General features: G+C 29.3%; 1 protein-coding gene across 1 annotated transcript in view; it reads right to left on the bottom strand.

Moving 5' to 3' along the window:
• LOC129963995 (synaptogenesis protein syg-2-like) overlaps positions 1-27236 on the bottom strand; it is a 314287-nt gene that overhangs the window by 20265 nt on the left and 266786 nt on the right. The window contains exons 3-5 of the mRNA XM_056078638.1: positions 9283-9418; positions 6839-6972; positions 4305-4530 (exon numbers count right to left, since the gene is read on the bottom strand). Coding sequence (XP_055934613.1) covers positions 4305-4530; positions 6839-6972; positions 9283-9418 — 496 coding nt within the window. The remainder of the gene's footprint in view (positions 1-4304; positions 4531-6838; positions 6973-9282; positions 9419-27236) is intronic.

Here is a 27236-nt window from a genome sequence, read left to right as displayed (position 1 = left end):
AATATAAAGTTGGAAAAAAGAATTGTTTCATAAGACCTTTTCTATTGATAATACCCATGAAACAAATATATGAATACGAAAATTTGAGGAAAATTCATTCGATAATATTCGATTTAAATGCAAAGATATGAAACTATTTTTGTATACCAAAACACTGTTTAGGTAATTTTTTAAAAAATATTTTATTAAATATCAATATTTCCTATTGTTGTTCTACCCATTTTCAGACCAGCAATAATCGATGCTTAGCTCGAATCATGGCGTTCATGGTTTTTATTTTCATAAAATTGTATTCTACTTAGCTATTAATCTATTGTTAAAAAACTTCATTAATTATTTTTAAAAAATTTTTTCCTATTATGAATATTAAAGCTTTCAGATTATGGAATGATTTTTTTTTCTCATTTTTTTCATATTGTTACGAATCTGTGATGCGGCTTCCCAGCATAGTTGGTTCCATGGGAGGTCCCAGAGCTTGGCGACCATTTGGCAACTTTGGCCCCAAAATAGATTATACCCGAAACATAGAGAATTTTTCCGAACCGTCCAGTAGGAACCGAGTTACGTCTCGAACGTTCCTGATTGGTTGAGAGGCTTCTAGCTCCGGCTCTTGATGCCTATAAAAGGAAGCAGTCCTGACGCTGCCGAGTAGTCGTGGACCAGTGGAGTCGACGGTGAAGAACTGGCCTTCCAGACATAAGCGGAGCAGCGACGGAGTGAAGCTAATGCTGAACTAAGCTGTGTGCTACTGTCTGTTGTATGTTGCTGTTTATGCAGTTTTGTATGCTGCACGTCTCGGCTGAAGATAATCGTTTTCTGTGCTGTATATAGTTGTCGTCTTTGTGCTCTCCTATGTGTCTTCGTGTAAATAAACGTAGTTTTATTTTCTACTGCCGCCTGGTGATTGAGCGTTCTTCACACCATATAACCCCCACTATCCAAACGAAACCCGGGAAATTTCCTAACAATATTTTTTAAGTGCAATTATTTCACAAATATTAGCAAAACGGAGACAAACTTTAGGGGAAAGAAGTATTTCCATGATATCAATTTTTATCCCGCTAAACTATTTCTGAATGATGGGGAAAATACAATAAAATTGTAATAATCATCATCTAAAACATTGGAGATCTGACGTAAAATACCACTATAAAGTATATACCATTTAAATTCTAGGACACAAAGTCTGAGATTAAACTTCAAACATTCTAATAAATTTATATATATTTATTTTGCCTTGTATTTTACAAGAAATAGAGTACAAAGCAAGAATTAAAACAAGAAATAAAAAATATGTAATATCTGTAACGTAAATTGCAGAAAGGAAGCAAAAATATAAACAACAAATTGTACACATAATTAATCTTAAACTGTATAACATGTAAGAAAAGATACAGTTTGTGATTAAAAAGATTATAAATATTACAAATTCTTAAAACAAAGAGCTATTAAAATAATTTATTAAATAACACATTGTTAGACTTAAAAATATAAAAGAAGAAGGAAAGGAAAAGACGAAGAAAAAGAAATAAAAGAAGTGAAACTCACATCAATATGGACAAAAATTTACCTTGAATTGTAGGTGTATAATTTATTTATGAATTATAAACTCTTAGGGGAATGCTTGATAAAAAAAATGCTACGGAAATTACATTTTCTGAACATGGAACAAAAATAAAAATCATGATAGAACATGGAGCAAAAATCATTCTTTGCTTTAAAACATATAAATGAAAGCTTGCATTAAATAAGCTGTCTTGTTAAATTTTAATTTAACTGTTAGATTATAAATATTAGTAACATACTAGCCACCTTCGGTGACCAGTTTGTAAGCTGAGATAATTTATAATAATATCAGTATGACTTTTCAATTCCATCAGAAAAATTAAAAATATTGCTATAAATATTGAATCATATTAAATTAAAAATATTATTAACTTCAGGGAGAAATTGTATGCAAATGAAATTAATATCGTTAAAATAATGTTTTTCAGTCTTAAGGTAATAAAAAGACTATTTTTGTGAAGTAATTGTTTTGTAAGATATGAACTACAATTATTCCCGCAGTCAATTTAACCCTTTCTAGGGACGTGGGAAGTATGCTTCCCACCAAATTTATCAATCTTTGTATGAAATTATATGGGTTGGCATAAGTTCTGACAAATTTTTTTAGTAAGTTAGAAACTTAGATGCTTCAGTTCTTTATCTCAGACAAAATGATGCGTCTTGATTTGTTACTTAATTAATTAACCAAATTAAATTTATCTAGTAAGCTAAATGAATCTCTTTTCTTATTCTAATTTCAAGCCTAAAAATATTTTAACATAATATGACTAGAAAAAAATGGCCCTTTAAAGGGTTAAAGCGATTACTTATCTCGCAACGGTTAAGCTTATTTTATATTTTCTGTTTGAAGCCTATTTCTTAATTTCTTCTATCCTCTGACTGAATGCTTTGTTTGGTGATGTAGCTCTAAAAATTTCTAATAATATTTTGCTGCGCCATTAATTAGTTATGTGTTGCATTCGATTTAGTGCAGTTGTAATAACGTTCAATGAAGCAGTATGAAATTCGTATAATGGTTTGTGTACATTTTACAGTTGCTGTTCGGCAATAAGTAATATGCACGATACCAGTACAACGTACTTTAACTTTTTATATAGAGAGAGGTTTTTGTTTTTTAACTAAGTATCTTTTCTTATTTCAGTGGGGTTTTTTTTTTCCTGGGAGCATCTCTGATGTGAGAATGAAAAGCTTTCGCCATAGTGGATGGTTCTCGCCAATCTTGAGTGTACAGAAATGGTGTGAGCTTCTACCTACTATCATGACGGGACATACCTCCAACTGGAGAGGCTTCACCATACTATTGATGGTTCTTAGGACTCAGTCATAGTTCCCGGATATGCTATGGTAGCGTTACTTTCATTCAAATATACCATATATCTTCCACTTTTGCCTCCAGTATTGTTGTCTCAATATTTAGAATAATTTTCACTTTCTTATTTTTAAATTTATTTATTGCAAGCATAAAAACTACTAAGAGTGTATGAAGTCATAAAGAGTTTTTCTAGATTGGTAATGTTTTTTCCTTCTTTTTATAATTTATCAAGTCTTATATTAGGGTTTTCTTCCAATATAATTACAGGCTTTTCAAATATTATTGTTTTATTTCTGTCTGTATTTCCTAAATGGTGAAGACAAATTTCTTTTTTATATATTTATGTGATTGATTATAAATAAAGATGATGTCTTCATATCTGTTCAGCCATTCAGAAGATACTGACACAAAGATACAAGACGGTTTTCTTTTATATTCGAAAAGCAAATGATTATTATATAGCAGCCTTTGGCGAATAGTTGGTTCACTATGATTAATAGCATCTTAAAATTTTAATTCAATAATTTAGTGTAACTAGGACTTACTGGCTTCCTTGTCGAAATAATCTTAAAACTTCAAATTTTGTTAGACATACCATTTATATTATTTTACAATATAAGCATCATTTCGTTCTCTGTGCTAAGCATTTTTTAAGCATAGTTTTTGTTCTATATCTAATTATATGGTATATATCAATTAATTATATTACAAATAAAGCAGCGATGTTTAAAATTGGGCATACTTAAAAATTCTTCCCCCACTACTTAATTCTGAAGTTAAGCCTTAATTTTAAATATTGCAAAACTTCACAGTTTATTAAAGACATTCATTATATTGAAATCTACTTAACATGAAAAAAATAAACCAAATCTTCGTATTTTGATCATCAATAAGGGAAAACAAGTCATTACAAAAAAAAAATAATAATAGAGTCTCACTTCAGTGATGAAATAAATTGCTACAAAATATATTTAAAATGTTTTTCAAAATTAATTTTTATAAGACAAAATTATACGGCAAAATATTAGTATCATTGAAAAGATTTTTATATCACCATAAAGTGCACTATAAATTTTTTGCGCTGTATTATTTTTTTAAAATACTATGGTGTAAAACATCTTAATAAAGTAAATATTTATCAAAATTTTAATTCAAAATTTAAAAAAAAACGCTTCGAGGTACACATTTCCATCCTCTAGAAAGCACACTGTACACTTTCCCCCCCTCGCATTGCATTTCGGTATTCCCGGTTTCACCTTCTAATATAGAGTTACCAAACTTGGCACATATCACATATTTGGCAAGTTTACTAACTCGAGATCAAACGATTTGGTCTGTAGAGAATCAACACACACAGAGGCACCCAGGTACACACATTCGTCTTTATTATTGGTAGAAACAGAGCTGAGAGGCTTAGCATACTTACTCAGAGTATTCATTACGGGAGCAGTGCCAACAAATTTCTCGCCGACAATCAGTTCCTCACTGGATGTAGAGTAGGTTTGTGAGACGGTGGCTGTGCATTTGAGTGTGATGGCACCACCTTGAAATAAATCCTTCGGTTTCACCATAAACCGCAAGCCTAATAGTGACGTCTGAAGGCCGTTTACGTGATTTATGGTTGGATAAGAAATTTCCTGGTCTGCATCAGCCTGGAAATATATTTTTCTGTTTTACATCCGCACGAAACAATACTTTGGATAATGGTCATTTGATCAAGTCATGAAAGAAGTATCAAAACGGATATCACATAATTATTGATACATTCCATGCATTTGACACGTCGGATATATGGGAATTATCCAATGACATTAAAAGCTTCGACTTATTTTAAATTCCAAAGAACCAAGAATTTCGTAATCCAAGAATATATGACTTTTTATTTATTTATTTTTTTACCAAAACAAAATATTTGTTTTGTATAGCTGCATATAATTTAATAAAATTATTTTTTAAGTATTTCAATTGCCTTTTCTAGCAATTTAAAAAAAAATCAAAATATGACAAAAGGCTGCATTAAGAATTAAACAATAGCCCAATGACATATATCACATTACAATATAATCACATCATCATATTATAGTTCCTTTTTTACCAATATATTCTTCACAATGGAAAAAATAATATTTTGATAATATTTGTAATGATAGAACTATTCATACAACAGTCATCTTAGTATTTTTTTCAAATTTGCAGCTTAAATCTAATTCTAATACCGCTATAGCTATATATCGGTCTTTTCTTTAAATGTTTATTAAAACGGATTTCAAACAATCATTGTTGTTCTTTATAACAGTCATGTGAAACTCATAAATGGAAATAATTATGCGTATTATTTGTCAACAGATTCTAAAACCCTTCGTGCTTCCGCGCATGCGTTAGCATGAGTTTAATACGACAAAATAGGGGTGAGATGAAAGGAGAAGATGTTTGCATTTAGCAATAAAGTTAATTCCGGAAATGAGCACATCCTTCCGCGTCTCACCACTCAGAGAGAAAAAATCGTCGAAAAGTGGTCATTTTCCGGTTACTGATACGAACTGTACCCCAATGGCTACCCACGCACTGTAAGGTTGAATATGTTAGAACTGAAATTGTAATCTTATGCACTATTACTATGAAAATTACCTTTAACAAAGTGTCATGAATTATTGAATATGTATTTTAAAGTGTCTCTTACTTTATAAAATTATATTTCTAAATCAGAAATCGATAGATACTATATTTTTAAACCTTATATTTTTTCAGTATTTGTTATATGATAAAAATTTCGTTCTAAAGAAAACAAACCCATAATTAAAAACTAAATAAACTGCAAGGCATCTAAATTTTGTATTTATTTATTTTTCTTGATTCAAAATATTTGCTTTCAATTAAACTGCTTTATTTCGTTTGTTTCATTTGACAGATTTTTGTGCCTTTGAGAAATAAAATGACATTAAATAACAAGTTTATAAAAGGTAGCAGGATTAGTTATAATAATTTCTACCTTTGCTATTCTTTGTAATTATTTTACTGTTTGTGAAAGTATTGATAAAATTCATAATTTCAAAATACAGCAGTTTTTTTCTCCAATCATAAAGGGGATAAAATTAATCACCTTTTGTCTAAGAAGCCGATTTCAAATCCCTTTAATAGAATACGTAACCGACAATTATCATAACATTTAATACCAAGGAATGAAGGAAAAAATATTGTATATTAAGTAAATTACTAATATAACGTTTTTGGTTATATTATATTAGTGGAATTCGAATTCAAAAAAATATTACGAACTCTACATATTTGTTGCGAATAACTTATGAGTTGTAAAACACTTATTATACATCTATCATTTTATGTAGGTGCTTTATTTGTTATGATTGCAAAACAAAAAATATTTCTATTTATGAATGTTTTGCTCTAACTTATGAAATAGTGCTAAATATTACGAAGTTCTAATATATTATTATAGTGCTAAATATTAAATATTAATATTATATTTAATATTAAATATTAATTTATAATATATTAATAATATATTATTAATTAAATACGAATATGCATTTTAAATTATTGAGCCTCTACAAACAAATTTCAATTTCTTTATTGAAAATAATCAATTTTTCAAGATTCGAAAAAGATGTCATCGGTTTACTAACTAATTGGTTATTGGAAATATGTCACATTTCTTTTTTTATACATCATGCTTAGATTAAGTAAACATACTTATAAATTTTGAAATTCTAGAAACGCGAAATTATTAGCTTATCTCTTTTTAAAACCCTTAATATTTATTTCAATGTTTATTTGTTAAAAACTTATTCAAAATTCACAAAAAAAGAATACGGGAGATTACTACGATAATAATTTTTGCTATAATATTGGTAATAATAGCAAAATAAGGAATATTCATCACATATCAACAAATGAAGGTAATAGAAAAATGATAAGATAAGATTCATCGCATTGTAATATTACCTCTTTTCCATTAATATACCATTTAAGAGCTGCTGCAGGTTTTGAAGGGCCAGATTTACAGGTGACATTGACATAATCTCCGACTTCGTACCTGGATTGACTTCCAACAATTTCAGGATCTTCTTGAGGAATCACTATTGGAAGAATTTTTGAAATTATGTGTCGTTTCGACGCGATTAACCACTTTAACTATTTTATGGAAAGGCAATGACTGATACATTTATCCATACAAAATACATAAGTATTTTTATTTTTTACAGCCTCAAGACATGATATGATAGTATTATTAAGTTAAATATAAATAATGCAATTTACATGAACTTTTCTAATTATTGTAGATTCTGAGATACCAAAACCTACCACGCTTTTGCGCATGCGCCAGGAGAAGTATATTTCGTTAAAATATGTGTGAACTGAAGTAAATGATCACCACAGTTATTACGAGTAGTAGTAGTTAATTAGAGAACAATATAAAATATGCATAATGGAAACGTTTCATACACTGAAACCTCGCAGCAAATAATGGAGGCATTGACCAATCATAAAATCAACATACTTCCAAAAGAAAAGCAAGAATCTACTTGCTTATAGACCCACTTTTAATACGTCTTTCCTTGTATTTTCAAATCAATCTGCATCCAAAGATCGGGCACTTTTGTCCTTAAAAACATATTGAGAGTATACAAACTTAATTCTTTGATCTCTGCAATAAAGACATGCTTCTGAAACTGTCGCATTGCTAAATGTTAGTTTCTCTCTCTGTGTTAGGTCATGTGCGATATCTTCAATCATCTTGTTAATAGTTTTATTCTCTCCACCGTTTACTTTCTCTTCCGTTCACTGTTATTATTATAATTATTATATTTGTTGCTAAGGTTGGAGAGAGGAATCGAAACAAGGGATCGCAGATTTTATGTTTTAATATTATAATTTATGAAGTGAATTTTTGTTTTGTTTTTGTTTCTTAAACTAGAATTTTGTTGTAATAGAGCAATACTAGATAGAAATGAACAATACGAATTGTGTCCAGATAAAAGGATAATAAATTGAGATTAAATTTTAATCTTTAAACAATATTTCTATTAAAAACATGTTGCAATATGCACCAATTTCACTACAGAAATTTTAGAATTATAAAAATAATTCAGATTTAAATCACAATATAGGGAAAATTAGTCAATCGTTATTTTCAATATATAGAAACATTTGTAAAAAAATATAATTTAGCAATTAGTAGTGATTTATTGTAATTTTTTGATCCTGTACATTTAAAAATTCACTATTCTAATCAGCATTTATTTTTGGAAAATGCGCCTATAATCTATTATGCTCGATATTATATTCTGTAAAAATTGTTTTAGTTATACGTTTAGCTCATCATCAGCCTTATTTCGAATCTATTAAGGTAAATATTCATCCGCAAGTTTTAATATATTTTAATGAAACATAAAAACATTAGTTCCTACATGATGACATTTAAGAAAAAAACTTAGAAAATTCTGAATTTTTTTTTCTGGTTTTCTTAATCTGATTATTCAATATTTTAGTGAGTTTGGAATACCAATTTTGATTACGCTTTTACTTCGCTTACCTTGCAAGAAGAAAACATTCATTTTTTTTTTAATTTTACATTACAAAACAAATAGCTCAATACATTTTTTTTTAATTTCAGAAATTCTTTAAAAAATATTTGGAAATAGAAATAAATAATGCACGTTCATTATACAATTTTCTTGCTAATAAGCATACTTGTAATAATCAAATTATAAGAAAATGAAATTTTATTCTTAAAATTCCCAACGACTATTGATTACATTTATTGCATATTTTATATTTTTACGAATTTGCAATACTTTTCGCTGCGCAATGTAATATCATAGTAAGAAGGGACATTTACAGATATTTTTAAGAGATGCAGATTGAATGAGAGGTCAATGACCTTCGTTTTAGATCACAAACTTGAAGAACATTTGGCGACGAATTTCGAAATTTTGGTGACAAAAATGAATATTCTCTAATGTATAAAATTTTAGATTGTATCTCTGTAAAAAACTAAGATGCAAAGATTCTTCTATAAAATTTTCAGCTTTGATAGAAAAACTATGTAAAAACGAAAGGCTAAAGCGAGTCAGTCTGAATCCTCTCTTTGGAACGTTATCACATTGCGGGGGAAGGGGGTGCTAAGTGCTATTGTGCTGTTGCTTTTAATGGTTTACAGTTCGTGTGTTGTTGATTTCGGCAAATGTTGTCTTTGAGTATGCTTCGGTTGTATTTTGCTCCCTGCTGATTCGTATATTTTTTTTTGGGGGGGGGGGGGATAAACGCAATTATTTGTTATCAAGATTATTGGAGATTTTGCATTATAATGCATCGGATAATTTCTATAGCGATATGTATATTTTGATTATCAATGGCTAACATTAGCTAGTAAACACTTTACTTACCATACACTTTGAGGGGTTTCTCTGCCTCTACAGTTTGAAAAGTTGGTGATTCGGCTGAAGCTTCACATCTGTAAATTCCTTCAGTATCCAAATCTGTTTTCGTGAGATATACGTGGCCTTGCACTGATTTCTGCAACTAAAAATGAAAACCGCCATTAAATGACTACCAAGAAATCACTTGTTTATAAAAGATTTTTTAATTAGATTTGCAAATATTTATTAAGCATCCCATTGGTACCCTTAAAACGACATTGACTTGCATGCATATTTAAAAATTAAATCACATATAATTCAAATATTTTTTGACATAATTCTTAAAAATCATTACTGAGATCACAATTACAAATTTTGGCTGCTACACAAAGTTACATTATGATCATGAAAAAAATTCAGCTCCATGTGTTTATAGCTTAAAGTAGGCATGAAACCAAATATCGAGGGAACAGTTCTAGAGGAGTATTAATTGTTAATATGTTAAAAATACTATTTTAGTTTACAGAAAAAGAATTATACCTGCAAATTAGAAGCGCAAATTTTACAGACAACCAAACAACTCTAACTCATTGGGACGATGGTGAAAGGAGCTTTGCTATCGGTATTTAATTGTATGTATTAAATTTCAAAACACACAGTTTTTTAAAAACGTTTGAATGAACATAGCCATGTAGCTTGAGACCCACAAGAACTGCGTAATTGAAGATGAGAAGAATTACTAATCAATTCTTTGAAATAGCTTCCTAATTGAAGATAAGAAGAACTACCAATCAGTTCTTCGAAATGGCTTCCAAATGAGGATGAGAAGAATTACCTATCAGTTCTTAGAAATAGCTTCCTTTTATACCTGAATGATAATTACCTGCAAAGGTTTTACCAAAACTGGAAAAATCCCATATTTATATACGTAAAAATTCTATTGCCCTCATAAAATATTTCATTTTACTTTCATTTTGATCAAATTAAAATATTTTATTAGATGTTTTCTTTCACTTTTTTTGCAATACCTTTACGTTTTTTACAACATCGGAGAAATTCCACGTTTCTTTATCTGTTTTTTCGTTACAAAGAATCCGTTCTATTAATATCCAGTATTTTGCTTTCATTCTAATATTTATGAGAAAAGCCACCTCACTATAAGAGAATTATCAAAAATATATAGAAAAACATTAATTCCATTTAATTAGTAAAATATTTCCGTAAAATCAATTATGGAAATATCATATAATAATTATAAATAAATGTAGTATCAAGCGTATTATTTGTAACAGAATAAGGAAATAAAATTTTCTTACATTTCTTTAAAATACAGCAATCAATAAAATTTACTTTTCCACTGAGGGAAATATTCTAGATCAATTCGAATTAATTTCCACACTGAATTCGAATCTTTTAAAAGAGTAATTAAGTAAGCCTTATTTTAAATTTTTTTGTAAAATATGTTTCTTAGAAAAAAAAAACTATTTTTAATTTGTAACTATTTTCAAAGTCTGATTAAGAATTTAATGACTGAATGATACAGCGAAAAAGCTTCTGCACTCAAATGAGATGAAAAATAAATAGTCATTAATATTCGTGCATGCAAATATTAATGCAAAAGTTTTTTTCTATACATCACAAAGAATATTTCTAATATAATTAGAACAAAAATGGCTTAACTTGTTATACAACTATGCAAAAACATTTCACAGCATTCTCATTTTTTTAAACCGATTTTTTTAAAAAGCAGAAACTTTTTTATTATTCTTTCTCCATACAAATCCATTTAGAATAAGGAGAGAAATGCATAAATTGTTTAACACCTTCAAAATTAAACATTTTTATCAGTCGTTTAAATTTAACTTTTGTCAAATTCATATCTCTCTATATATATTTGTAGCTTTTTTCCCTAATATTCCATGATTTGTAGTATCGTATTTATAAAGACTTCCGAATGATCTTTCTAACACTGAAAATCCTTACGTAGATACGTATTCCTGTCTGTCTACTAGTAGCATTAACAGTACCATAAAGTAGATTTGTGACATCATAATGCTACAATAATGGCATCATCATGAAATTACGCAGCAGAGATATAGTTATAGGGGATAAATGTCCATTTCGTTTGAAATGTTACCATGACGTTAGAAATTCTATCACATTATAAATCAAATTGTTATAATGTCTAAAGGCGCCGTATTCACTACATTGATTCAATATTATCAGTAAATTAATTGCTTAAAATGACAGAGAATATCCAGGCAATAATTCCTTATTATACATAAAAAAATTAGACTAATATAATTCTTAATAATGTCATTCTAAATTGCAATGAATGACTGGAAGGGATCTCATGATTAGCAAAGAAGTCGAACATGGAATACTTTTGCATAAGAGTGATAATTTCACAATAATTCATGATTTCTTTAGAACAAGGATTGCTTATTTTGGAATATGGTATGTAGAATAGGAGAAAGAAGTACTCGTGCGTTTCGTGTACGATAAAGAATGAATAAATAAAACACTTTTTTTTATAAATTGTTGCTCTCTTTCAGTTGTATCGTTTTGAATTCAGACGAGAGTTTTCTTCCCTTGTGTTTTTTTTCTCATAATAAATTATATGCAGTTATGCAATCAATATTGGTATTAAAATAGTCATGTTCAATTTTAACTTGTCTTGAAAAATATCAATGGGAATCAACAATTCTATAAATATCGTATGAGAAAAATGAAATATAAAATTACCGGCCAACCATTTTATAAAAGTCAAAAGAAATTCTTTTAAAAAACTATAACTACTACATTATTAAGCCATTGCATTACTTTTCATAATGGTTGGCCGGTTTAGTACACATTGATTTGTAGATGCAAACTTAGCATATCTGCTAAAAAATGCTAATAAGCATCCTAAAAACTATAACTACTTCATTATTAAGCCATTGCATTACTTTTCATAATGGTTGGCCGGTTTAGTACACATTGATTTGTAGATGCAAACTTAGCATATCTGCTAAAAAATGCTAATAAGCATCCTAAAAACTATAACTACTTCATTATTAAGCCATTGCATTACTTTTCATAATGGTTGGCCGGTTTAGTACACATTGATTTGTAGATGCAAACTTAGCATATCTACTAAAAAAATGCTAATAAGCACCCTAAAAACTATAACTACTACATTATTAAGCCATTGCATTACTTTTCATAATGGTTGGCCGGTTTAGTACACATTGATTTGTAGATGCAAACTTAGCATATCTGCTAAAAAATGCTAATAAGCATCCTAAAAACTATAACTACTACATTATTAAGCCATTGCATTACTTTTCATAATGGTTGGCCGGTTTAGTACACATTGATTTGTAGATGCAAACTTAGCATATCTGCTAAAAAATGCTAATAAGCATCCTAAAAACTATAACTACTACATTATTAAGCCATTGCATTACTTTTCATAATGGTTGGCCGGTTTATTACACATTGATTTGTAGATGCGAACTTAGCATATCTGCTAAAAAAATGCTAATAAGCATCCTAAAGAACTTTTTATTGAAATTGTTTCAATTGGTTTTGTCAAGTTATTGCACATAGATTGCTTAGACAGGTGACATAAATTTATTATGAATATTGTGACAATACTTTCTAAGACATATATATATATGCATGATTTATACAAATCAGTTAATTAAAATCGGATCTCAATTTAATGTTATATTTTATTGGAAATGGAATCCTAATTTTGAGTTATAGTCCGATAAACAGAACAATACATGAACTCGCAGCTTACTTTCAAAAATGTATACTAAATAAATGGAATAAAATTTGATCTAGACGAATTTTATTGGCTAAAGGTGGAACTGGAGCTTAAAGTCTCAAATCGGAAGCCTTTTGATCACAAAAACCAAATACTGCTGTTAGTCTGTTGAGGACCAAAACAATCACTTAAAAGCACGTTGACATGTCTAATAACTAACTCTAAATTGAGATGTTTGTGTTATCGAGAAATAATTATCCATAAGGCTTTTATAATGATATTCATTATTTTTCGCGTTTAAATTTGGATCAGTTACACAATTAAATAGTACAGGAATGCATTTTGATGCATCTCAGAAATCCTTAACTATGCGAATAGGAATGATAAAAAAAATATATTTTCTTAATGTGTTTTTCAGCATATTATCTGAAGCCCTAAAATGGCGACTAATTAAATCAAGATAAAATTTCAGTGTTCTCTGTAGTATTTTACAAATACTTGAAAAATTTTAATGTCGGGTAAGACCCAAAGTTTGCACTATTTACCAATGTTTGAAAAAACGCAGGTCCGTATATGGCAATCCCGATTTGAATTTCTTATTTGATAATGCTAGTTTTACACTATCTATAAATTACAGCATCAACACAAACAGACCATATAAAAAGCTCTATGACGGAGATAATGCGTCTGAAGATACTAAATTTCACATGCAGTTACTTTTTGATTGCAAAGTTTTTTTTCTGTTCAAATTGTTTATCAGATTTTCATTAAAAATATAATCGAAACTATAACTTTGTTCATAAATAACTTTGAAGCACATTATTATACAAAAGAATTTTATACCACATCACTATGACTGGAAAGATTTTTCTCTTTCTATTACGTTTCTTCTGTACAATTTCTTCCTTAAATTTATAATTTTTCAAAAAGAATATTTTACAACAATATATTTTATTGCTTTAGTTTATTATACCAGAATGCGAAGAAATAACATTAAATATATTTTTGATTTGCATGTAATATCTCTCATGTTGCAACAAAGTTGTAAATTGGTTCTCCGAAATTTAAATAGTCATTTTGTACTAATTTTGGATTGCTGAGCTTGACAATGAAAATCTGAAATTTCTTCCAAATATTATCATAATATTTTTACATGAAACAATTTGCTAGCAGATGGATTTCCATATTTATTCCATGTTAATATCCGTGCCTCTTAAATTGTTTCCAGTGCAGTTTCTTGGAGCCAGTATTGAATATTGCAGAACAATTATCTACCAATATTATAATGCATAAACTTTCTTGCTATTTTCCCACAATGCTCTGGTAAAAACGCTCACCAGACTTGTCTAAAATGGTCGAATTTTATTAAAGAACCAGTGGAAATGGTATCTCCAAAATTTTCTGGCAATCTCTTTAATAAAGGTGATATTCCAGAGAATAAATTACATGGTTTGGCACATAATAGTTACGAAATATTAACCTTCGGCATAAATTCAGCATTTTCACTGAATTTACTGTGTCATTCTTGTTGAGTGTTTTAGTGATTAATCCCTGGCACGCTTTAATAACATCTGAAAATCGAATTGGTGTTTGAGATACGTTTTTCCCAAGCAATTAAAAAATAACTGACACATAACTGCACTTGTAATCTCAAAGCCACACATGTGATATATTTGAGTAGCTGCGTTTTTGAATTGTTGTGTTTACATTTTCTGAAAGTACAGACCGACAGACTATCAACCCCTTGTTGGTTCTGCCTCAAATTTTGATAATTGCTTACACCTAGCTGCTAAATATATGCAACGAATTTTATATATTTAGCTACTTTCGCTTTGTTGTAATCGTGTTAACTTATATTCGAACATAGAACAGACTTCCTCCAAATGGATTTTGGATCATAATTTGAACAAAAAATTCGGCAAATTTAGTATAAATACTATGTCAAATTTCATCTGTCTAGCTCAAAGCGTTTTTCAGTTATCTTTGTCACAGACAGACAAATGTTTTCCAAAACTATGTTTTTTAAACTCAGAGAGGACTAACACTTGGAGATTCATCAAAGTCCCGTGTTGAATTTGTTTTGATGATTACAATGATGATGATGATGATGTCGTGTCCGCGTTACCACGGAAAGGGGGTGCAGTAGCTTCTGAGGGTAAAGACCCCTGAGTACCTGAGGGTAAAGGTCTGACTTCTAGATCATATGACGATGAAACTCACACATTCGCTTGCACAACCCTTTTTTACAGGGTGGGGGGCACATTCACACACCTCACAGATAGAACACAGATAAAGAACAACCATGCCCGTACCTGGATTCGAATCCGGGACGCCCAGATCACGGGGAAGACACGCTACCCCTATGCCAGGACGCCAGCTGATGATTAGAATGCTTTCTTTATAATGGCTATGCCTTCGATTCCCTGACAAAATATTTTTTATTATCTTTATGTTTCGTATGCTAGAAAGTAAAAAACAATGACCTTTCCCTCTTAAATTTATTTCTTTTTTCATCAGGACAAGCCATTTAGATGTTCCTTTATTCTTTTTGCATGTTAGGGATACAATGAAACAGAAAATCTCTTTTAGATTTGCTCTTGGAATAAAACGATTAATAATCCAAAATTGCACGTGTGGAAATATTCAGTTCAAAACGTTGATACAATGCGCTGTCACTGGCAGTTTGTGTATTAGAAAAAAAAAGCAGCTAAATTTGGCAGCAATGCTTGGAATTATTCAGATCAATGATCCTTATTAGCAGCATATCAGGCTTAAAATAGCATAAGAGGACAGCTGTATGTGATTAATTATGCTGTCGCTAACCTCGAAAAGATTAATTGCCGACTAAGCTTAAAAATAAAGGGCAGGAAAAGTGCCTAAAATTTGAATTATGAAAAAAAAATTCAAAGAAATTATAAAAAGGGAATGTTAAAACTTACTGCGTAACTTTGAATATACGTACACTGAATTTATGAGTACATTCTGCGTATTAATCTTTAATATTTGGAAGTTCGTTCATTTGGATATTAAATAAAATAAAGAGGAACTTTAAAAAAAATGAGATGAAATTCTTTTTCGAGAAACTTTAACCCCACATTCAGAATCAAATGAATATTAAATTGACACGTGGAAGGACAGATAAAACAGAAAAACAAAAGATAATCAAAAATAAGTGTTACAGGACTTATCTAAATTAAAAAATTGTATTATTTTTCAAATTTTATTACAAACTTGTATTGCGTTTACATATCCGTAATTCAATGAATGATATAGTTGGCATTTGCGGAAGGATAGATGAATTATTTAAATTAAAGATACGCTACTATCGCCAATAATTCGCCAAATTAAAACTTTTTAATGATAATATTAGATTCAAGGCGATAAAGACCATTTCGATGGTAACAATCATAACAGTAGGAGAAAGAATTATTCATTCAGCGATATTTAGTACCACGCTATTGAATCTGATAAGGAAAACAATTTTTTATGAGCTTTATGCTCAAGATAAAATAAAAGTAGAAAGGGGACAACAGCAAAAAGTTTTAATACTATGTTTACCATGAGTTGGCATATACCTACTTCTACCAAAGGGGTCAAAACGACCCCTTTCGGTATTTAATTCGAAAAAAAATATAAATTGACCTATCTATTATGAAGTTAAAGTAGAAAAACCATTTATATTTTCAATATATTTGTTGAAGTATGGTGTGATGAAAAGGCAGTTCCTCTGCGTTTATTTACTAAAAAAGTGTTTATTTCCTAATCTAGGTCTTCAAGACCATCTATTCTTCTACCATCATCTTATACCAAAACATTGACTCACACGTCTTCTTACTAACAACCTATAATAGCTTCTGTCTGATTGACTTTCAGCTTCGTCTTCTTGCTACTTATATGCACACATTGTACTAACACATACTTATTTCTATATTTATACGTATATCCATGTTCGTCCTTATTAAGCCATTACATATATGAATATAAATAAATGTATTGTCTACAATATTTATTTGAATGGTCAAAATGACCCTTTTGGTAAAAGTACGTATAATATATATATTCTTACGAAACAAAAAAAAAATAAAAAAGATAATATTTGAGATTATATGTCTTATAAATGTAAGTAAAAATTAATCAAAATATTCTTATAAAATACGGCAATAATTTTCTTCAAAAAAATTGAAGGAAAGTTTTCTCAGAAGGGTCAAAATGACCCCTTGGTAAACGTAGTGTTAAAATGGCAAGTGTATAGAAAAATAAAATTATAGGAAATATAAAAATAAAAAATACTGTTTTTTCATTATTAAGTTCATATTTTTAGAATTTTGGTTTAAAAATGCGAAAAAATGATATATCGTAGAAAAAAAATGTCAATCAAGTGCGAACAATAGATGCTCTTTTTAAAACACATTTTACAATGTAACTGAGAGTAACAGAAATGCACACTGAATATCCATAATAATATATTTCGTTTTGTATTTAATGCCATAATAATTACCATAAATTATTTTTTGTGAGTGTCTATGATTTTAAAAGGTGAATGACATTATATTCAGGTCAGGTAAAAATGATATCGTTTAATACATACAAAGTCAATGAAAATATTTATCAAAACATTTCCATTTACTTATTTCTTAATATTCCCTGGCATGTTATTATGGTAATGTGAAAACATCCGCAACAACTTAGAGCATATGGCAGTTTATGTTCGTGCACAACTGCCAGATATAAAAAAAGCAATTTAAAGCAGATGTTCAGTAACTTATGTAAATATTTTGAATCAATGGAATGTTTTGATAACTTCAGACTTCTTCAATTTGATACAACTGTGACAACTGTTGAAGGTCCAGTGAATTTAGTCAAACAATTTAGATGATTACTTTTTCTGTCGACATTATTAAACTTTTACAGAAAATATCTTACATGAAAGAATCCTATAAAACATTTCAGCAAATAAAAGAAAACAGTCCCTACGAAAAGAAACGACATTTATTATTCCTCATATTAATTTTTTTTCCTAGTTAAAAATAAAACGTTTTGTAATAATGATGACGAATATATGATCACAATCGAAATTTTACTCCAATTATTTTTTGTCTTAAAATATTTTTTTAATACTCTGAAATTCTAACACAACTTTCTTCTTCGTCAATTATATATATCTGCTGCTTATCAAAAAAAAAATTAGTCAAGTTCAAAATAAAATATTTTTGTAATTTCCAGAAATGGTCGTTTTTAATAATCACGGTTTTTTAAAACATTGTTCAAATAAATGGAAAAGAATTGTTCTTTTTAAATTTTTTTACGAAAAAGTATTTTTACAGTAATTAATTTCTCCGAGACTTTCTCTTTTTTAACAAATCAAAACATTTCTACTCATAATTACCAATGCAAAAACCATCATCAAATAAATCGAATGCTTTTTTTGTTTCCCTTCTTTTGATTGCTTTCAGCATTCTGTATGAAAAATTCTAGGTATGCAAGAAGCTATGCGATTCCAATCTATTTTTTCATATATGTAATCGTCAGTTTATCTTCTTATCATAGATATAAGGTAAACAGAATTCCATGCATTTCTTTATTTTTGATTATGTCATTCTTATTTTATTAGTTACCTTAACAACTTATTCAAAATTATATAGATTCATTTGAACAGAATTAAATTCTTTAGAACCATGATGAAATGACTTCCAGCATACAATTAATTTCGACACCATAAAGCTTAAGAGCCATGCATTTGTAAAAACAGATGAAATAGTCTCCTCGAAACATCCTCACATGTTCACTTATAAATTTATTACCCTCTCCCACACACACATACAAACTGCATAAATTATAAACTTTAGGTAAAGTCGTGAATGTCTTGCATTGCAATGGCCAAAGTATTTATGAAATATAGATCTTTGGCTTAAATCTAGCATTTTTATTGAATACAAGGTGCGATATCGTTAACAGTTAGTCCCTGGTATGTGGCCAATATAATATTCAGGTTGGCTCCTGTAATTCCCTGTTTGGATGCACCTACAGCTAAAACGGATGAATGAATTAAAGCACATTTTATATATAGACTGTGAAAGGCATGGGAAGATCAATTCCACAGAGAAAAAGATTAGTACCGAAAGTTTCCAGTAGGAGAAATAATGGCGCTGCTGTCACCAATGAATGCGAAAATTGGCATATTAAGATGGAGTCTGTAAAATTCCTAGTGCGTGAGCGGCAGCAGCGTTATGGACCCTATACAAAGTAAAGAACAAAAGTTCGGTTAGAAGTTTCTTCTTGGTTGTTGTTCACGATTGACTGTTGAAGTATGGTTAATATGGGCCTTGGCTCTCCTCAGCGTGTTTTAATATCTTCGTCGTCCGTAACGCGTCTAGCGCTTCAGGTGAAACTTCTGCAAAGCGGTCGTAATGCGTTTCAAGCATTATTCTACAATTTAAAACCTTAAAAACACTTTGTAAATGTTAACGTGTTTGTTTTTATTTTCATTTGTTCTAGTGCGGCGAAAAACAGAGGAAAAACAGAAATTTTCGCTGACAGGAGAGGACAGCGAAAGGGTTAAACTAGACATTATAATACCGTTCTTCTTAAGCAATTTCGAATCATTCATAGCTTGTGTAAAGGAATTCTATGTCTGCTGTAGCACTGAGTACAATAGTTAAAATATTCGAGGAAATTGGTTCGCTAGGACCAGGAGCCGGCAGAGGACGAAAAGCAGTACCAGACGATGCAGTAGCAGGTGTTACTAGAGTGGTGTTTGATGACACAGGGATAGCAGTAATCCAAGCGCTCGTGCAACTGCTCACTAAACTGATATGCCATATGTTACTGCATGAAAAAAGTTACGCAAAATGCTGTATTTCTATCCGTATAAAATCAATCATGTGCCAGCATTGCAAATCACAAATGATGAAGAGTGCCTCACTTTCGCTTTAATGTTTCTTGCTCGAAAGGAGGTCGACATTGACAGAACTTGGAAAATATTGCGGGGAGAAGAGGCTTATTTTTTTATTTGAATGAGTGTGCCAACACTCAGGGGCACATCCATGGGACGGTGTTTGGGCATATGAACATCCCAGAGTGAACCAAAGGTGACCGTGCAGTGCGTTTGCGTGGCCAATTTTATAATCCCCCCGTTCCATGGACATTACCCCATGTGACTTTTGATTGGAGGGGGTGGCTATCTAAATTCCGTAGTGTATGCTAGTGGCGTTCCAAACCTGCATGTCTTGAAACAGTACATAAGAAGGGCTGTCATGAACATCGAAACTGACAGTTTACACGCAGCAGTAGACAACGTCATACACCTTATGCAATATATTGTACACAACGAAGGTCAGCAAATTGAAAATGTTGTACGGCGTCCAAAGGACCCTAATGTGGATGAGTGGATGAATAAAAGATTATTTTCATGCGATTTTCATGAATTCGTTCATAACTGTACTCCCACAATGCCGATATTTCCCCTATGAGAATGATATGGTATTAACTTTTTCTTCGGCGGTATTCATCTTCTCATGTTTTCCAAAGTCTGTATATGAAATGCGGTTTCATTTCATTCAGTCATTTTTTCGTTCGTTCGTTTCAGCTGTAGATGTAGATTGTTATTCAGCAATTGAAGCAGAAACAAAGATTGGACTCAATTTTTATGCAAGATGGAGCATAGATTTGGTATTAACTTTTTCTGCGGTATAATTCATCTCCCCATGCCCTCCACTGTCCGTATATGAAATGCGATTTCATTTCGTTCTTTCGTCCGTTTTAGCTGTAGATGCAACACAGGGAAAGTTATTTTATGGCCACCCTGTATAATAATATGATATACAGTACTACTAATCACAGAGATTTCACTTAGTTTTTATTGATTAATTTTTTAAAAAAAATCACTTCTAAGTGCATATTTTTACCAACCAGAGTATGTATATGCCAAATTTGGTAGCTATAGGTCAAACGGTCTGGTTGCAGAAAGCCAATGCAGGCACATACATTCATCTTTATTATTAGTACATATTCCCCAGCAAATTTTGTGAATATTAAAATCTTTTGCACAATGAATAATCATTACATTTTTAAGGAATAAAAGAGGTACGAATACAGACATAGATTGAATATACAGGCATAGTTCGAATTATTATTTTGGTAATGATACTCAATCATCAATTATGAAAATGCTGCAGGTGTTTAAAAATGTGCATCAAGAAGTTGAAAATCTGTCTCATAATAGCATCACCAAAGAATATATGACAATTAAGTAATAATAGACAAACTCTTTATCACCGAAGATAACAGGTGCAGTATAATACTGAGATAATTTGAGGATGGTCAAAACAGCAAGTTAGTTCCAAAGACCCTCTGATGTACCGATTTTTTTCTTTGTTAGAACAATAGAGACCAAACATAGCTGGTGTAAAATAAAGAAAGAAATAACGAAACTGTACTGAACAACACTTGACCATTCTCCCTATAGTCACGGCTTAGGACCATCAAACTGCTATATTTTGGATCTCTTATAGAAGCATTAGGAAAAGAAAGATTTCCATCAGATGAAAAAAATAAAATAATTTGTGTATACATTGTCTTCGACTGGATTCAAAATTGTTCATGATATATGAATTAGAAATAAAACTCCCAATACGTGGAGATAGGTTTATAGATATCAAAGAAAAATATATATAAAAATACACTATTTCAGTAAGTGAAATAATAAAAATTAGTTTTAAAAAGACCCTACATCTATTTATCTTTATTTCTTCCACGAAGTAGTTTATATCTACCTCCAAGAATTGCTTTTTATGAATTATTTCATTCTTTTTGTGCTTTATTCCTCATGTGCCTCATCCTTCTCATTCTTTTACCATTTATTTTGGCCACAGAGTTTTAATAAAATATTATTTTCTATATTTTATTATATTAAATTTAAATTTTTAAATCATTTTATTGATTATTTCATATATTTTAGTCTTTAATATACTTTATATCAATTAATATATCCTTTATGGATTCTTGATATACTATTATTATTAAATTTATTATCAAATAGCATTTATTCCGTATTGGTTTGAAAGTAAATTAAGTTAATCAAATAATTGACTATTCAGTTCTTAATGCATTAAAATATCATTTTGTCTCCAGAAATGTACAACTGCACTAAATTTTAGAACTCAACTTTATATGAAAAATAAATAAAAAGATATTAACAATGTGCATCTTAGCAAAACTGAAAGTCAAATTTTTTTTTAAATAATGCAATTTAATCTAACTGTTAAAAGTAATTATCAGTATTTATCACAATCGTTTCATTCGAACAATATTCAGAGAGAAAAAAGGATGACTTTTTCTGTAATCTCTTTACAAAATAATAATCACTGGAAGAAATTTAATGAAATACGGAAAAGCCTTTGAAATAAAGTGCAACGCACATTTCTTTGTCTAAAAGGTCATTTGTGCCTATTTTCAAAGTTAAATTTTTTATTTGTAAAGAAATATGCCCCACTTCCTTTGCAATAACCTATCTGTGCGGTTCCGAAAAGGGAATATCCGAAGAAATTCAAATACCTTGTTTCCTATTTTCTGCGTGGGATTTTTTAGATTAAAATTAATGTGAAACTTTTCTTAGACGAGAATTGAGCGCAACTGCCTTTGAATTCATTCAACGAGTCATTTTTTTTTAAAAAACTTTATGACTCTAACAGAACGTATTTTGAGGGAGAAAAACCATTTTTGTAGAAATTGGAAATAGTTGACTTAAAAAAAAAGTATTAAATTTCTTTTTGAAATTATTTCTTTTTGCAAAACATTTTTAGAACTGGAATGTTTTTTGTAATCTTATTTTTCCATTATGCTATTCGCTTTGAAATGAAAATTTTTAAAATTGTATATCTTTTGAATTCACTAATCTCGAAAGTTCTTTTGCAGTTTGCACTGCAGAAGAACTAAATGTATTAAAAATACTGAAATGTGAATATTTTCTTAGAAGATCAAAAGCATGTAAAGAGAAATCAATAGAAAAAAATAAATATAATTAGGGTTTTTTTGGGTTTTTTTTTTTTTGCTCTATATTTTCTGAGGATTTTCTTTAAAGTTCTCCCAATTTTAGATGTTCAAAATTTGTCATCTTTTATGATTAATCGTGAAAGATATCAAACAAATACTTTAAGAAATGAATAGAATCCGAAAAAGCAGTTTTAAATTCACGAGAAAAAGTATTCATGCAATAAAAATATATTTAAAATCAAAAAATGGAAACAACTTGTAGCGATTTCAAATTTAAATAACAAGAGTGCATATATTTTGGCATTTTCTTATTATGAGGTAAAAAATCAGATAACTACAATTTGGAAAGCAAGCTAAAGTTGGCAAATAACCAAGGAAAATAATTTAAAATAGTTTTGATAAAATCTTTTGAACAGTTATTTTTGAGTAAATATTAAATTCAGAATAAAAAATATAACAAGCATTTTAAAAATTATATGCTACTAAAATGAATTCTATGTTTCTTTAAGGAATTCTTTTCCATTTTTCAAATTTTATCTAATTCATATTTCTTATGAAAAATACAATTGCAAGTTTTAATGAAATAGAACAAATGTGAGTTTATAGGCTATACACTAAAATATATTAACAGTTTTAAGGAATTTTTTCAACACCTGAAAACAAATGATAAAATTTTTAAACTGAAAAAAAAAATAACGAAGCAATTTTCATTAAAAAAAATTCATCTTCAAAATATTGTTAACAATGATCAGTATAGAAAGAAAAGTAATTTCATTGAATTTTGTTCGATCCGTACAGTTTATCTGTCCTTTAATGTAGTTTAAAATATTAGTTAACTATATAGATATTTATGAAATAACGGAATAAATTTAAGTAGCTTACTTTTTATAGTAAAAATAGTTTTTTTATAATATAAAGATTGTCTTGAGTTGTATTATCTAAAAATAAAAACAATTTTTAATTTCTATATTTTATTTCTATTGAAAAAAATTTATGCTCACATTTATCGGAAATATACATATTTTCATTAAATTTGTTTAGAATCGTGTATATAGTTAGAAATAATTTCACAAAAATATTTTCGAAGAAAATATTTGATTTTTTTAGTAGAGCTAAACAGAAAATAAACATGATGGTACTCAAAAGATGGAATTCTTCCCACAACGTTGGCAAGTATTTCCTTAGAGTAATAGTTTGAAAAAAAAACATATTAGAAACATGTTGAACATGAAAATTAGATAAATTTTTAATTTACATACGCATGTCCATTGGTATCGTTTCGACACCGCGATATAAAATAATTGTAATAACTAAATAATTGCATTTCTAAATAAATCATTTCATAGTGTCTGCTTTGCACAAGGTTCGAAAATCGAATGATTTTTTTTTTTTTTAATGAGCAGATAAGGAAATGCTTTGTAGCGAAACACTTAGACATAACAATTTTAGAATAATTGATTCATTTCTGCTGTGAACCCAATAACACTGCATTCAAGGTCAAACAAATGTGCGATAATACTGTGGGAAGTCTGTTTTACAAATGGTATCCTACTTACGACGGCTGTTTATAATTATAAATTGCATTGGTGTCGAAACGACATCAACGGACGTTCTAGGTATATTTAGTTGTAAAATCTCCCCAAATTAATTTAGAACCACAAAACTTTTTCTGTGTAATCACCATGGATAATGATAAAAAATTTCAAATTATCTGCTAAAATGTGGAAAGGAGAATAAACTAAAAACGCTCCGGTGTCCAATCGACACCAGTGGACGTTCTAGTGTTAAAATTGTTTATAAATTTGAATCAACGAAAAGATTTATGAGTTAAGTATTATTCTAATGATTTGAGTTTCATATAAACTCTAAAAGTATTAGAAAGTCATTTAATAAATTGAAATAAATGTGTTTTACTGAATATGCATTTTATTTGCTATATTTAATAAGCATTATTAACATAACATTAAATAAACTCCAAATAGTATAGGATACATTTTTAGATCTTGTTCAAAATAGTGCACATGTGAAAGATTGGAAAAGAAATATTATACTTCAGAGCAAATTTTCTAACCATCCAAAGTCATATGTCTAGAATCATTACAGTAGTAAAAAAAGTATTATGACTTCTCCCATTTTTAGTGAATATGTCTAATGTAGAGTAAAAATGGCACAATCTGCAAAACAAGTTTTGAGATGATAGATCTCCATTTCCAACAGCACCTTGCCTACTAGGTGAAAAAATATCCAATACACAAAACAGCTAGTGATAATAACAGTGAAATGATTCTGACAGTCATTTTAAAAATAGCAAGGTATACAAGAAGTAGGAAATGTTTCACCGGAATGCTGAAGAAAAAGCTAAAGATCCAGAAAAAGAAATATAAATATCTATAAAAGCTGTTAGTCTGTAAAAGCTTTCATATGTGAAAGGTTAATGAATGTCATTCCGCTCGTTTTGAATATTGTAAGAAAAACTCCAGGCAAGGTTTTCATAGTTATGGAAAATTGTAATAACAGTGTATAAAGGATCGGGATTCTTACATCTTCCATGTTGTCGAGTTCCTAAAGTTTAAAAGGAATCTAGTTGTTTTTCGAAAAAAAAATGTAATAAAACAAAAATAATCATTTGCTACTTTTGCTGAAGTATATCACTAGGAAAAATGATAACCATGATACAACAAGTAATATATATATATATATATATATATATATATATATATATATATATATATATATATAAATTTTAAGTCAATTCATACTTAGGCCAACATTTTTTTTATGTTAATTACTTTTTATCAAATAATTATAATTAATATAAATATGTATATACATATGACAGAATTACAATATTAAGTGGCAAAATAGAGCTTGGCGACACACTTGGCGGCATTTGGCGACATGGTGACGGATTTGGCGCCTTTGGCAACCAAGAGAGAGTGTGTGAGCTAATAGTAGGAATTGAAAAATATCCATAATAAAATCTCTAGCAGTATTTTAAAAAATACAGGTAATAATCTTAGTTTCAGGGCTTTTATAGATATTCCAACAAAAATTCAAATTAAATCAAAATAACGCAAAATTTGGTTCTTCACACCAACTGAGCATAACACTTTGAGAGCTTTTATATTACTGAATATGGATACATCTCGTATTTAAATTTATTTCAACAGTAACTTAGTTTCTCGATTTAATTCATCATGCTTTTCTTTTTTTAAAGAAAAGAATAAGGTTTGGCACTAAGAAATTTTGTAGGTATATATCTGTGCCTCTTGAATGCAGTTCTATTGCAAATATCTTTAAATATTTGTATATTTTCCTAACCGTCAATAAATATAAAAAATAATTTAACATCCAGAAAAATAAAAATCTTGCCCTGTTATGACCTTTCATGCTCCAAATGTGTAAGATTACTTTTTATAAAAGGTTCTTCAGAAAAAGCCAACAAATATACTCTGAACATTTACAAATTTGCTTAATCAATTTTTTATAATAAAATATATTTTATAATATTTATAACTGATTGATATATTATAAAATATATAAAATATATTTTATAATAAATCAATCATATTTAATAAAATACGATTGAAAAATAATTTTAAGTGTGTTATTGACCACAACAAAAAAAGATTAGAATATTATTCTAAAACACCTTTATGAAGTGGATGTAAAGGAATTTCATCTGCTAGGCCTATTAATAAAATGGTATACTCAGGCTTAATATTGTCTTCCAATTATTGTAACTGACTTCATACAAAATACAGGACGACCTTTGCCAATAGAACTGTGTTAGTACTTCGAGGCTATAAACATTGTTTTCTTGAGATGTAAATATTATCGGTGAAAAGATAAATTTACAAATTTGCTTAATTGTATTCAATTTGGCGATTCTCCTTTTAGTGATCATTTGGGGACTTCTGGACGAACTAGAGATCCTGGCGTCTAAAATAAAGTTCCTAAAAAGTACGAGAATTAAAAGGATACATCTTATAAGGATCTGAAATCACCAGATCTTTCAAGAAAATTCCATTTCTTTCTGGGAGGTACTAAAAGCAAAGCGTCATTCTTTGGAAAGTTGATCTTGGATAGAGCTATCTTGCTGCATTTTGAGAGCTAATGCTATCTGTCTGCTTGCATTGTGAATTTCCAGTAGTACAATTCTCTTTTTTTTATGTCTGTGCTTGGTGTATTTTTTGTGTAATAAAGCGTTTTGTGGTTATTCAGCATGCGTGACTTC

The sequence above is a fragment of the Argiope bruennichi genome, chromosome 3, assembly GCF_947563725.1.
Source record: "Argiope bruennichi chromosome 3, qqArgBrue1.1, whole genome shotgun sequence".
In the NCBI taxonomy this organism is placed as follows: domain Eukaryota; kingdom Metazoa; phylum Arthropoda; class Arachnida; order Araneae; family Araneidae; genus Argiope; species Argiope bruennichi.
Note: the sequence above shows the minus strand (reverse complement) of the source record. Positions and strands in the feature narration are given on the sequence as shown.